The 14,040-nt window shown below is 44.5% G+C and overlaps 2 protein-coding genes across 8 annotated transcripts in view; both read left to right on the forward strand.

The window, feature by feature from the left end:
• Positions 1 to 661: 661 nt before the first annotated feature.
• Positions 662 to 3,783, forward strand: rab36 (RAB36, member RAS oncogene family; the record flags this gene model as incomplete). Its single annotated transcript, XM_083888880.1, has 10 exons — positions 662 to 742; positions 1,243 to 1,334; positions 1,427 to 1,501; positions 1,949 to 2,050; positions 2,912 to 2,976; positions 3,052 to 3,103; positions 3,187 to 3,268; positions 3,347 to 3,437; positions 3,519 to 3,632; positions 3,722 to 3,783. The coding sequence occupies exons 1-10, from the start codon at positions 677 to 679 to the stop codon at positions 3,781 to 3,783; spliced, it is 801 nt and encodes a 266-aa protein (XP_083745006.1). The 5' UTR covers positions 662 to 676.
• Positions 3,784 to 5,032: 1,249 nt separating this feature from the next.
• The window catches only part of depdc5 (DEP domain containing 5, GATOR1 subcomplex subunit), a 32,090-nt gene continuing 23,082 nt past the window's right edge, over positions 5,033 to 14,040 (forward strand). For all 7 annotated transcript variants that reach the window (XM_083889408.1, XM_083889413.1, XM_083889414.1 and 4 more), the window contains exons 1-22: positions 5,033 to 5,281; positions 5,688 to 5,755; positions 5,847 to 5,934; positions 6,014 to 6,060; positions 6,137 to 6,222; positions 6,306 to 6,389; positions 6,472 to 6,521; positions 6,708 to 6,777; positions 7,391 to 7,469; positions 7,564 to 7,625; positions 7,706 to 7,775; positions 7,863 to 7,935; positions 8,021 to 8,124; positions 8,232 to 8,306; positions 9,718 to 9,852; positions 9,952 to 10,013; positions 10,783 to 10,856; positions 10,958 to 11,027; positions 11,116 to 11,152; positions 11,687 to 11,807; positions 11,879 to 12,105; positions 12,323 to 12,523. In XM_083889408.1, the coding sequence (XP_083745534.1) occupies positions 5,698 to 5,755; positions 5,847 to 5,934; positions 6,014 to 6,060; positions 6,137 to 6,222; positions 6,306 to 6,389; positions 6,472 to 6,521; positions 6,708 to 6,777; positions 7,391 to 7,469; positions 7,564 to 7,625; positions 7,706 to 7,775; positions 7,863 to 7,935; positions 8,021 to 8,124; positions 8,232 to 8,306; positions 9,718 to 9,852; positions 9,952 to 10,013; positions 10,783 to 10,856; positions 10,958 to 11,027; positions 11,116 to 11,152; positions 11,687 to 11,807; positions 11,879 to 12,105; positions 12,323 to 12,523 (1,873 nt within the window). In that variant the 5' untranslated portion in view covers positions 5,033 to 5,281; positions 5,688 to 5,697. The remainder of the gene's footprint in view (positions 5,282 to 5,687; positions 5,756 to 5,846; positions 5,935 to 6,013; positions 6,061 to 6,136; positions 6,223 to 6,305; positions 6,390 to 6,471; positions 6,522 to 6,707; positions 6,778 to 7,390; positions 7,470 to 7,563; positions 7,626 to 7,705; positions 7,776 to 7,862; positions 7,936 to 8,020; positions 8,125 to 8,231; positions 8,307 to 9,717; positions 9,853 to 9,951; positions 10,014 to 10,782; positions 10,857 to 10,957; positions 11,028 to 11,115; positions 11,153 to 11,686; positions 11,808 to 11,878; positions 12,106 to 12,322; positions 12,524 to 14,040) is intronic.

Genomic DNA, 14,040 nt, shown 5'->3' on the forward strand with positions numbered 1-14,040 from the left:
CGTAATGTTGGAAGAAACTTCGCAGAGGTATTGAGGAGGTACGATGGTAACGGAAGTCAACACCTTATCCGAGCAGTTGAGTCGTGCCGAGGCCGAGTCGTGCCGGAAGAGAGCCGTTTGTGATCATGAATTTGACCTGTGCATTTAACCCCCAAATCACCCAAATCAGGCACAATACTTGTCTGCACCCATGGAGCAATGAGTTAAGCTAGGTTTACGGTCGCTGTAGTGTGCCTGGGGGCGCGCAACATAAATTACGTCATATGCTCCAATACGTGAAACACAGAGAGACGGACGGTCATTTTGAGACCAAATGTAAGCATATGCTGAAAGTTGTTGTTTACTAATGTTGCTAGGCAGCGGACGTTTATCTGTCAGCACAAGTAGCATATTTTGGTTGTACGCCCTCTGTCGCTGCGGCGAAAACTGCAACAAACTGAGCACGAACACATCTATGCACGCTAGCGGGCCGTGCACCGCGTCACGTACGAGCATAAACAAGGTTATAGTCAAGTCAAGTCAAGTTCCCTGACCGGGGATCGAACCCAGGCCATGGATTGAGAACCACTGATTGTAGATGATGAATGTATCCAAATGGGAATGAGAAATTGGGTCCTGACGATGATGCAGCTGACTCTCCCACGTCGTTTCCCCTCAGGTCGTCGTGCAGGACAACATGAACGGGACCATGCCGTTTCCATCACCCGTCAGCAGAGACAGGGCCATCGGGGACTTCCCTAAGGTATCGTCTGTGCCGTACATCACGACTTGTTTGATTGTTAAATCAGGTCTCAGCGCTCCTGAGAAACGTCCCTGTAATTCTTAATCACCCGCCCCCATCTGCCACCGCTTTATCCTCCACATGAGGGTTGCACTGTGCCAAAGGCGATAGGTGGGAACACCCCCAGGGCAACAACCATCCACTCTCACCTATGTTCATTTTAGAGTGTCTAATATGACCAAATCTGCATGTCTTCGGACTGTGGGAGGAAACCAGAGAACCCCCACGCACACACAGGGAGAACATGCAAACTCAGAACATGCAGAAAAGCCCGTGTTCCGACCGGGTCGCTAACCCAGGTCTTGGGTCGGTGCAAAGGCAAGAGTGCTAACACCAACTGTGGCCCTAATTTTAATCAAAGTAATGAAATCTGCTTTCTGTTTTTCTGAGGCGCGATCCTTTGTTGCTCAAAGTGCAGCATCGCAGAGCTGCTAGCGTGATTGTGGACTTTGTTTTCTCAGTCGTACACTCCTGAGGCTTCTCTGCAGCTGAAGGCAGACTGGGATGCTCAGGCTAAAGCAGCGTGCAAAGACAGAACAGCCAGACATCTGCCGTGAGTCTCTCCAGGGTTGAAACTGAAACCTTTACATCCTTTAGACCCCGTGGTTCTCAGAGAAAAAACAAATTACTGTCGGCTTCTTCCAGGTGGGACCGACAGAAAATGTCCAAGGTGGTGCTTGTTGGAGACCTCAGTGTGGGAAAGACCTGCCTCATCAACAGGTACTAAATCTAAATTATTATCATTATAATAAAATAAAATAATTAAAAGTATGTACAGTCTTTTCCAGTTTGCATTGTTTAAAAACGAAACAGTAATACAGAAAAGGGATGACAGATTGTTGACTTATTTTTTTTCATTTAAAAACTACACTCATAATTTGAACGTATATTACATATATTATAACGTATATAAGACCGGATGTTAATCATTTGGCAAGATTAAAGGACCATCAGACTACCATTTCTGAGGCGTAAGAAATCATGATAATGTATAATATTGTACATACAATAAGTGGAATTTTCTTCAGTATTACCTATTTAACCTTTTATTATATACTTATGTGTGTATAAAGAGCTGATAACTAGTGACAGGTTCAGGGATTATTGCGATCACACTTATCTAATCTAATAACAAAAAAAACCTTGACTCGTTTTTGCTGTTTTCAGGTTTTGTAAAGACGTATTTGAAAGAGACTACAAAGCCACCATTGGAGTGGACTTTGAGATCGAGAGGTTTGAAATAGCCGGAGTGCCCTTCTCCCTGCAGATGTGAGTAGTAAACGCATGCATTCCATTAACATCGGAACTCGGAAGTCTACCGAGTCCACCGCGTTCCAGCGATAAGTCGGAACAAAAGGTGGACACCACCTAGGTGGCTAGCCATTGTTAGCGCTACCAGTCGATAACATACAAGCAGCGTACACTCTTAGAAATAAGTAGATATACCTTATATGCTTCTACTTAGCAGTAGAACCATTCTTCGGCTTGTCCTCATAGGAGAACCCTTTGGGAGGGTTCCACCAAGAACCCTTTTAAAACCCTTTATTCAGGAAAGGGGTTTTAAAGGGTTCTCTGGATCAAAATGGTTCTTACTGGAACCATTAGTGTTACCAAGAACCCTTGAAAACCCTTTTTCAGACGCAAATGGTTCTAGGTAGAACCTCGGCCTTTGTAGAAGGACCGTTTTGGAACCCTTATTTCTAAGAGGCAAAAAGGACTATTCACACTATAATTCTGAGTTTCCATCATGGTACGGTTTGGTTTGGTTTGGTACGGTACAGTTTCGCATGGTAAAGTCCTGGGTCAGGCTTGGGTTTCAACTAAGAACAGTACCTTTTACTTGGTAGGCAGGGTATGGGCTGCGCACGACGGCTATTTAGCATGACAACGAACGACAACGTCGACTAGACTGCGGCCGTTTGCCTAGACTGCCTCTGGATATTTTTACCGATTGCAAGGGAGTGCCGTTTTTCCGTCGCCCAATCAGCTGACTGCGTGGATGGAAGCTTAAGCAGCAGTGTTTGTACAATGGAAGCCATCTTGGAATCCAGGTTGGTGATGTTGCCCCAAGCTGGAAATCCAAGTTCAGACGACAAATGTCATCTCCGTCTTTGCTTTTTTTTGCCTCAGATGGGACACCGCGGGGCAGGAGAAGTTCAAGTGCATTGCGTCTGCGTACTACAGAGGTGCTCAGGGTAAGAACGTTGCATGTGCGATGTTGTAGTCAAAATGAATGGGTGACTCTGACCCTCATCGATCCTCCTTTTCAGTCATCATCTCAGTCTTTGACATGGCAGACATCAAGACTCTGGACAATACACGGTAGGTGTGATCCAAACAGATAGAAAAGGTGATTATTTATCCAATGATTTTGCATTACTAGGTCTTCTGATTTGTTTCCTCAGCAAGTGGTTAGAGGAGGCCTTGAGAGAGAACGAGCCGGAATCGTGCTTCATCTTCTTGGTCGGTAATAAGAGCGACCTGCTGGTGAGTATGTTACAGCTTGGTTTTTTAAATTGAACACTTGTTTTTTCCTCTAATGACCCAACGGCCTTGTTCTCCAAGCCCTCAGCGGAAAGGCAGCGGACAGAAAAAGATGCCATTAGATTAGCAACAGACCTACGCGCAGAGTTTTGGGCGGTGTCGGCTAAAACAGGTGAGATCCCCTCACTCGTCGGTTGTTGCTTCGCGGTTCGCAAAGACAAATCGGCCGTTGTAAAAATCGTCTTATTTTCAGGGGAGAACGTGCAGGGGTTTTTCTTCAGAGTGGCAGCTTTGGCTTTCGAGAAGTGCATTCTGAAGGACACGGAGAACGCGCTCCCTGCCAGCATCGGAAGAGGAGATGCTATCAGTGAGTGACGACTCGACCTCGCAGAGGCGACGTGATGTAATATTACGGAGTGTAATTCCACTGATACAAACACTGTTTGCTTGTGACAGAGTCGGATCTCGCCCAACTGGACGACACAACGTCGCAAGAGAAGAAGAGAAGCTGCTGCTGATGAAACAGAGGAACCGAGAAGACTTGCAGAGCTCCAGCTGCCTCTGTAAACGTGCCTTAGGATACATTGCGTTTCTTATACGAAGGGGCCGTATGTCAGAAAAGTATTGTATTAAGTCGGGAAAAAAAGAGCGTGATATGTCATTAGAGATTAAGGAGAGTCATTTTATTCACAATTAATGTTTTGATTTGTTGTTTTGGTCTGTTGCGCCACCGACCCAACCCAGGTCATAGCACCTAAAAAGCCTCGGTACCTCTCTCTAAAATGTCTCAACCAGACGATAAGTAAACCGAGAATCTGCAGTGGAGATGAGTTAACATATATATAATATAGCTGTTGAAGACATGTTGTCGTTTGTGGATAATTTTCTCCCAGAAATAGAAGCAAAACAGAAAACCTCAGCCAAGGTTAGTTCAGTTACTTGATGATATGAATAAAATAAAAGTGAGAATGTGGATATTAAGCCTAACCTTCTCTAATACAATGTACTGTATATCCACTTTGGACGTCGCTGGTCAGACATTGAGAAATATCAATCGAATATAATGACTGATATTTGGCAACACGTTTAATTTTTAGCTCATGGTACAAAAACAACACATTTGACCAACAATGTCCTAATTGCACAATTCTTCTTCACTGCTGCAATAGTGTTTGTTCTGTCCTCGATACAGTATTGTCGTGGAATATTGACTCATCCATAATTATGGGTTGTCCACTGAGTTTGTTCACTTTTCACATTTACCGTCATAAAGGTGTCTTAGTCTGCCACTAACTAACGTTCTAATATTAACACTTGATATCATAAATAGAGAAAATAGGGCAGCAGGTGATCTGTTGAAAGCAGCTGTGCATTGAAGACACCAGTATTTTGTTATTTAATAAAGTTGTTGTTTATTCTGAACTGTTTTGCCTGGATAATATTATTATGAGATTATTCTGTATGGTGTGTATGGTGCAGACATGAATAAAGTAGTATACATTTTAAATAGGCAGTAAATGCTATGATCACATGTGTAACGAAGTCTAAGTGAACTAATGTTTTCAGAAAGTCAATAAAGTGTCTCCCTGTCTGCAAATCTGTCCATGTACGAGTATGTCTGGTGGGAAATGAGCGGAGTGAGCCCTCTTGCTTCTCCATAAACGCTCTTTGAGCGGACGCGAACCAATCACGTCTCACGTTTTTTTGGTGGCGGAAGTAGCTCCAGTCCAATACATCCATGGTCCAGTGTTAGCTAGCGTTAGCTAACGTGCTGTTCTTATATTTCCACTCCCAAAAAAGAAAGTAGTACATGTACGTAGGTGTATTCTTAATTTTTATTTTTATTTTTATTTTTAAAACGAGCATGAAGTGGTGTGGCTAGTTGCCGCTCGCTCGTGGTAGTTAACTAAGTTAACTTTGCCGGGAAGTTTTGTCATGTTTGACACACGTTAGCCTTAGCTAATGTCAACACCCTGGCGGAGGTAGAGTTGTTGTCGTGGAGCAGAAGCTGCTCAGGTACCGACTGCTCATGTTTACCCGTTCACTTACAAACACAATTCACTTTATTATGTCTGTAACATTTCCTGTACTAATGCAGTACAACACACACGTGATGTTTACAAAGCAAGTAGACGAGGTGACACGTCCTGAGAAAGCACTAATATTGTTTTAGAGGCGTGTTAAAAACACAACAGAACGACATAAAATTAGATTAAGACAAATACAAATAAGTTAAGATAATTGGTAATGTTAAATGTAGAGCTGCAACTAACGATTATATTCATAATGGAGTTTTTGTGTGGTCCAGAAAAGTTAAGTTATTATTACTGATGTACATAAACAAGTGTTGTCCCTGTTCAATAAAGCATAGCTTTTAAAAAGTGTACACATTGTGTCATAAAGACCTGACTTTGTCTCTCAGGAGCTTCATCATGAAAACCAACAAGTCGTACAAGCTCGTTCTCCACAAGAAGGGCTTTGGTGGGAGTGGTCAGTGACAGTTTGTTATTTGAAGAAACTCTTTAACTCTCTTTTTAATTAAAAGACTGTCATTGAGGACTTTTTTTTCCCTCCTGAGCAGATGATGAGCTCGTCGTGAACCCGAAGGTTTTCCCTCAAGTCAGTTTGCGGGATATCATTGAGATCGCACACCCCACAGATGAATACAGGTGAGCGTTGCTTATGTGTGCACTGTAACAGGTGTGTTTCAATCAGTGCTGAGACAATAATCTGCTTTGGTATTCCCAGTCCTCTCCTGCTGCAAGTGAAGAACCTGAAAGAGGATCTACAGAAAGGTAAAAAACCCAAAAGTCTGGCTTGTGTACAATAATTACAATGGACAACAAATTGTGACATTGTGTTTCCCTTCAGAGACCATCAGCGTGGACCAGACTGTAGCGCAGGCATTCAAGCTTCGTGCATATCAGGATGTCATTATTAACATTGTGGACCCAAAGGTACGTTTCACTGTCATACCGCTGCACCTGCTCAGCTCTCGCCACTGTCTGTGCAGCAACTAAACACACAGTTGACCTCGCAGGATGTAACACTGGACTTGGTGGAGCTGACCTTTAAGGACCAGTATATCGGCAGGGGAGACATGTGGAGGCTGAAGAAGAGTCTGGTAGGTCGTGTCGAGGTCGGTGGTGTCTGTGTCACAGAGACACATGGAGGATAGTTGTAACTGTGTGAAATCTGTGTTCCAGGTGACCACGTGTGCGTACGTGACACAGAAAGTGGAGTTTGCAGGAATCAGGTAGTGAACGTTCTCTTCATTCCTTTTTTTGAAAAATGAGGTTCATTGGAAACTCTGAATCGTGAGAGTGAGTAATTGTTTGTGTCTGTATGGTTGCCCTCTGTGACCTTCATGTGAAGGATGAAGTGGTAATGAATGAGTGACAGTCAGACATGGAGGAAACTAAAGATGCTTTTACTTCTCCAGAGCTCAGGCCAGTGAACTTTGGGTGAAGGGAGAGAAAGTGACCTGTGGTTACATCAGCGAAGACACCAGAGTGAGTCACTCACTAACATACTATTGGATGCTTGAACGTCCTGCTGGTTTAATACGTTCCGACCTACTCACTTCTACCTACCGACCTACCTCTTACTACTTAACTACCTACCTCTTATCTTTTACTGACTTACTTACCAACCTACCTAATTACCTACCAACCTACCTCTTACTACCTACCTACAACTTACCTACCTACCTACCCCTTAATACCTACCTACAACTTACCTACCTACCTACTACCTCTTATCTTCTACTGACTTACCTACCTACCTACAACTTACCCACCTACCGAATTACCTACCAACCTACATCTTACTACCTACCTACGTACCTACCTACCTACTACCTCTTATCTTCTACTGACTTGCTTGCTTACCTTACCTTACCTACCTACCTATTACCACTTATCTTCTACCTACCTACCTACCTACCTACCTACCTACCTACCTACCTACCTACCTACCTACCTACCTACCTACCTACCTACCTACCTACCTACAGCTTACCCACTTACATACCTACCTACCTACAACTTACCCTACCTACCCACCTACCTACAACTTACCCACCTACCTAATTACCTACCTACCTATCTCGATCTCATGACACAGGTGGTGTTCAGATCCACGTCTGCAATGGTCTACATCTTTATCCAGATGAGCTGTGAGATGTGGGACTTTGACATCTATGGTAAGTTGTTCCTCGACTCATCTGAGCAGGAGTGAGATAAAGGTTCTGCCGTTGTTGACCTGCAGCTCTGCTCCAAACTCTCTGTGTGTCTCAGGTGACCTCTACTTTGAGAAGGCGGTAAATGGGTTCCTCTCTGACCTGTTTGCTAAGTGGAAGGTTTGTGGGATTTTATTTCTTCTTCTTTTTTTTTTTACAGAAATGATGGTTTACCAAAGTCATGTTTAATGTTACTACAGGAGAAGAACTGCAGCCATGAGGTGACAGTTGTCCTCTTCTCACGGACGTTCTACAATGCTAAATGTATCGGTGAGTCTTCAGTCTGTATGGTCACAATGATACAGATGTCATCTGCGTCAATGTTAAACTCATGTGAGTTTCCATTTTTTCCCACAGATGAATTTCCTGAGATTCTGCGAAGCTCCATCAGGCAGGATCATGAGGGCCGTTTTTATGAAGACTTCTACAGGTAAGCTTTCTGACATGGTGTTGTTCAGTTGGAGCTCAACGGAAGCACAGGGCGGTTGATGCCTGGAAACCTGTTTTCTGAACAGGGTTGTGGCTCAAAATGAGAGACGAGACGAGTGGACGTCTTTGCTCGTCACCATCAAGAAGCTTTTCATCCAGTATCCTGTCCTGGTGCGACTGAAAGAAGCAGGTAGTGAGTGTGAAAAATCTGTCAAGTCTGACTGTTGGATGTTTGGATCATCAGACGCATTTTTTGCAGCTGAAATACAAAGAGTTTCTTTTTTTTTCTCATCTCAGATGGTTTTCCTCATGGTTATAACTCAACTGCTGCTCAAGGAAACTACCTGGAGGCCATTAACCTGTCATTTAATGGTACGTATCCGACCCCAATCCCAAAGAAGAACCGGTCTATAATCCAGTAATTCCTAAATACAGGCCCCCAAACTAATGAGCATAACCTTTTAGTTAAGGTCTATGTTTATGTGTAATAAATAACATACATAAAATTAAGTTTTAGACCTGGACATTATTAGTTTACCGATTCAAAAAGATATTATCAGTTCTGTCAAACGTTTACGCGTCAACGACGTTTAACGGCGTCAACGTTAACGCACAACGCGTTTCCATGACGACTGACTGGGAAAAGACGTGCGTGACGTCATGTTTACGTGACTCCCGATTGTTAAAATGAGTCTCTAAATTAATGCTAAACTTTAAAAACAGAGGCACACGTACGCACCACACAGGTACGCTGGTTATTTGTAGCGCTGCTGTTTTCCTTTAACAAACAGACCGTTCCAGTTCGACTGTAGGTGCGCTAACGGCACTAAAAGGAGCTAATGCAGCTAACGGAGCTAACTGGTAAACGGTGTCTGGAATCCGGTGTCACGACACGTAAGCATGACGTCATGCACGTCTATTTCCAGATAGTCGTCATGGAAACGTGTCATGCGTTAACGCGCATGCACAGCACTAGATGTTATGTGTCACAGAAATGGCTGTAAATCAATCAATTTGCTCTTGTTGTGATTTATATCTTCGCGATAGTTCTGCCATCTTTAAAAAAGGTTGGTCGTCGTGTAGAAAATTTGGAAAACACTGCTCTAAACCAATGTTATCAGGTATATTTACTGGTATAGCTCATTGGTATAGTCCACAGACCTTGGTGTGGAGGTCAGCTAATACCCAGTGTGGGCCCTTAGGCAAGGCTCTTAATGCTACTTGCCTTTCTCAGATGTGAGAGTTGATCAATGTAAGTCGCTTTGGATAAAAGCATCAGCTAAATGACATGTAATGTAATATTTGAAGTTAGGCATGGGTCCTGCTGTCTGTCTTGTCTGTGGAGACATTTTTGCATTCTCAGTCATGCCAAAAATGAGGGTCCGTGTCCACAGAGTTGTTGTGTGGGTAGCGACCGTCCACGGTGACCATCATCGTCTTCTTTGTCTCTCTTGACCAAGTGTCAAAATGTGGCGGTGATCGCGATCACACACAACAGCTCCATACGCATGACCTTTGCAGTGATGCGTCACACGGACTCCAGCCGACCTCCGCAGGCACACAGAGGCTGAAAGTACGGTCCAAGCCTTACGTGATAAACCGCCAGTGACCAATTGTTAGCTTCCTTTCTTTGTAGAGTTTGCACATCCTCTTCCCGTGAATGGTGTGTGTTTTTTCTTTCCCCGAGCTATCGCTTTAAGACAGATATGAGACGCTGTGAACCTCTCCTTTAATATCTTATCCGGTAACCAAACAAAACAGACAACAACACTGTCTCCCGCAGTATTTGACAAGCACTACATCAACCGAAACTTTGACCGCACCGGACAGATGTCGGTTGTCATTACGCCCGGGGTGGGAGTGTTTGAAGTGGACCGCCTGCTGATGATTCTCACCAAACAGCGAATGATTGACAACGGTGAGCGCGACGACGCAAACACACACAGACAGTTAAGAGTAAAAGGACGAGCGTTTGAATGTGACTTAATGTCGGTGACTTGTGCTTTTCCCTCTTCAGGTATTGGAGTAGACTTGGTGTGTATGGGGGAGCAGCCATTGCACGCAGTGCCACTATTCAAGGTAACAGTGTTTGTGTAGACTCTCGGTTGTGGCGCTTTTCCACTATACATAACCGGCACGGCATGGCAGACTCCTTTGCAAAATGTTATTTTTTTAAAGTCTTTTTAATAGTGCTGGGCATGTTGATGCGTTTCCATAACGACTTACCGGAAAAAGACGTGCAGGACGTCATATTTACGTGACTCCCGAGACTTAAAATGAGTCTCTAAAGTAACTGCTGCTCGACCAGGTAGAAAACTTTGCTAGCACTTTAGATGAAGGAACACATATTCACCATTAACAAGGTGCTTACTAACACGTATAAGTAGCATACTATAGCCCTTTATTAGTAATCATTAAGCACGTATTAACACCTTACTCTACATAATCTACCTCTATTACGACACGAATTAAGATCTTTCCTACATAAGGTGTTAATTAGTGCTGGGCCCTTTAACCGCGGTTAACGGATACCGCGTTTCCATAACGGCTGACCGGAAAAAGACGCGCGTGACGCCATGTTTACGTGACCCCCGATCGTTAAAATGAGTAACGCTAAACTTTAATAACAGAGGCACACATACGCAGTACACAGGTACGCTGGTTATTTGTAGCGCTGCTCTTTTCGTTCAATAAACAGACCGCTCTGGGTCGACTGTAGGCACGCTAACGGCGCTAAATGAGCTAACTGGTAAACAGATGGTAAACTCCATTAGTGTTATCCGTGCTTGCATCAGATCACATATTGCTCAGGTTTTGTTTGTGATTCTGTTTTTATTTTTCTCTGTAGCTGCACAACAGATCCACAGCTGGAGACTCTCGTGTGGGAGACGACTATAATCTGCCTCACTGGATCAACCACAGGCAAGACGACGCCATCATAGACACACGCACACACACACCACTGCAAACTGTATATGAGGGTATTATAGTGAAAAGTGACATTTCTCTTCAATGCTTCGCAGCTTCTACACTTCCAAAAGTCTCAACTCTTGTAGCTCCTTCACTCCCAGAATCAAACTGGCCGGTCGTAAGGTACGTTCACATTGTATAGCATTAAAAAAAAAAAAAAAAAGAAGCTTTTCTTGTGTGTTAATACTATTTAAATTGTAATCACTTCTAGATTCATGCAGAAAAATTCAAGAACAGCAGAGACCACAGTGAGTTGTGATTGTTTTGTCTCTGACGTCCTTTTGAAAGGGGACATATTATGCAAAATCAACTTATTAGTCATTTTTATACTTATATTTGGGACTCTGGAGGCGAGGTCAACAGTCTATTCTTGGCTGGACAGTGCAGCACAGAGTTCTACACAAACTTCCAGCCTCAGAGGATTTACATTTCATATATGACGGCAATGTGCCGGCTAGAGTCTGCAAATTATGGCTTTTCCAAATGCTAATTGCTGTTAGCTGCCGAAGCCTCAGTGACGTTGACGTAGTTTCCTGTGTCTCATTTGCACATTTAAAGAGACAGGCACTCAAAAGCGTGCGTTCTGAACAGGGCTGTTTTGGCAGAGTGATTGAACTGCTGTGGTGCTTCATCCTTATTTTGGTATTTTGACCAAAGCATGTCACAGACATGTTCATTAAGACACCAGGGAACAAGGTTAACTTGTAGAAATAGGGTCTCCTTTAATGTCCTGACAGGTAAATTCACGTCTTCATTTTTCTCCTCATGTTCACCTCTTTCAGCGATCTGTGCTCCAAAGGACTCTGACAACAGCCTGCCCATACAGGTGGACTATGATGCCTATGACGCTCAGGTGTTCAGACTTCCCGGTCCTTCACGAATTCAGAGGACCACCAACTTCAGGTACAGATGTCTACATTTGCGGCGCTCGGTTCTCTGTTGAGAGTACAACACGCTGACTGTGTGTCTTTCAGAATGGTGCGAGACAAAGAGATAAGCGGAAGGAAGAGCTGGGGATCGGTGGAAGTCGGCGCAGGCATTGGGGCGTCACCTCCCGTGTTCTCCGGCGGCGCTCCTGAAGAGCAGCGCAGCCTGGCCTCTGATGATAGTCTGGGGCCGGTGTCCAACATGCTGCTCATACCTCGCATGCCTCCCGCCCATTATGAAGTCAGCAGTTCCCTGGGATACACGAGCACCAGAGGTGAACGCTCAGTCCACATCCGTTACCTGTTTTCAAACCAAACGCAGCTTACCTACAGTGAAGCATGGTGGTGGCAGCGTTATGTTGTGGGGTTGTTTCTCTGGGCAACAAAAAGTGACTATTTCCAAAATGGTCTGATGACTTACTGTAGGCACTGTGGTTTGTGAATGGTCGATTTGACGTCTGGGTTCACGTCTCTTCATGCTGTGTCGTTCAGAGTTGTTGGAGAAGATGATGGACTCTCAGCGTGACTCCAGCGCCCCCGGCAGGTTCACCGTGGGAAGTGCAGAGTCTACGCTGCACGTCCGGCCGGGAGGTTACACTCCGCAGAGGGCTCTGATAAACCCCTTTACTCCGTCCAGGATGCCCATGAAGCTCACCTCCAACCGCCGGCGCTGGATGCACACCTTCCCTGTTGGTGAGACTCACACACACACAGTGCACGTCATTGTGTTTCCTAACAGTGAACGGGTCAATGCTGTAAACAATAAACAATATGCCGAAATCGGCATGAATCTTTATTCTGAAAAGAGGACGTGCACACCATCTCTTTTATGCTGTGACGTCAGAGAAGGTGCAAAGTGAAGCAGAAAATAGTTTGTGTTTACATTTGACGAGCCACAGCGAATATCTGTCATGTATTTGAGTTCTATTTCATCCTTACTGACCGCCAGATGCGGTGCTTTAGCACTGAATGTCTCCATCTTGCGTATGCGCAGGTCAAGTGTTTATACCAACAAAGTCACCCATGACCCCTGATGACGCCGGCTAGCCTATATCTTCCGGTGACATCAGAGGATCTGTTCCTTTTCATCTTCTCGCTTTGCAGGTAGACGCATGTCAGCGAACTCTAGCTGAATTAAAGCGTTCATTGCCGCTTCGTCGCTGGTAGCCTTGTGACAATCTGTCGGAGCTGCGAGCTGCTCGCCCTCCAAGGGCTGCGACGAGCGGAGAGGTTCGTCGCGGTTCGCCGTGAACACCCCAAAATAGAAGTGGGATCAGCCAACGCTACAACTGGCTCAGTATACCAGGCGTCTTCACTTCCTTTGAGAATATGTCTTCTCTGTAAAATTAAGTCGGTGAAGGCGTTGTGCGCTCTCTCCCGACATTTCTGTGTGTTAATTACGGGCGCTAGAGGTTAGCATTGCCTGCTCGACCTAGCGTCTGTATAATCGGTACACAGCTGATAGTACCCGCTTTGTTGCGGTCATATGTTGGTGAAGAAAGTGCATCTATACTACTCCTATATCTGTGAGTAATTGTACAACTTGTACCGTTTTTTATCTGTACTTTTCCATGTTATGAAGACAGCATTGCTTTAAGACACAGAGTCTGTGTAATCGCTACACAATTGGTTGTACCTGCCTTTCGTTGTAGTTGTATGTCGGTGAAGCCCCGACATCCGTACTTATGCTGTATCTATGAGTAACAGTACAACGTGTACTGCCTCTCTCCTTTTTTACTGTCATGTGTCGGTGCAGACAGCGTGTGTGCTCTCTCTTCGACATTTGTGATTTAATTACAGGCACTTGTGTCAGCACTGCTACTTAATCTAGTGTCTGCGTAATCTGTACATTATACATGTCAGTGAAGCCAGTGTACTCGCTCCCTCTCCTGACATCTGTACTACTGTTATCCGTGAGTAACTGTACAGTGAGTACCGTTTCTTGCTTTGTTTTTTCTTTTCATGTATTGGTAAAGACAGCGTGTCCGCTCTCTCTCCCGACATTGGGTTGTTGCGCTGGCGGTCACCATTGCTTGCTTGACCTAGCGTCTGCATAATCGCTACACCTCTGTTTGTACCCACCTCCAGTTTTAGCTTCATATGTCGGTGAAGCCAGCGTACTCACTCCCTCTCCTGACATCTGTATTTCTGCTATATCCGTAGAAGCTTGACCTAGAGGCTGTGTAATCGGTACACAGCTGGTTGTACCC

The sequence above is a fragment of the Microchirus variegatus genome, assembly GCF_963457635.1.
Source record: "Microchirus variegatus genome assembly, chromosome: 5".
Taxonomy (NCBI): domain Eukaryota; kingdom Metazoa; phylum Chordata; class Actinopteri; order Pleuronectiformes; family Soleidae; genus Microchirus; species Microchirus variegatus.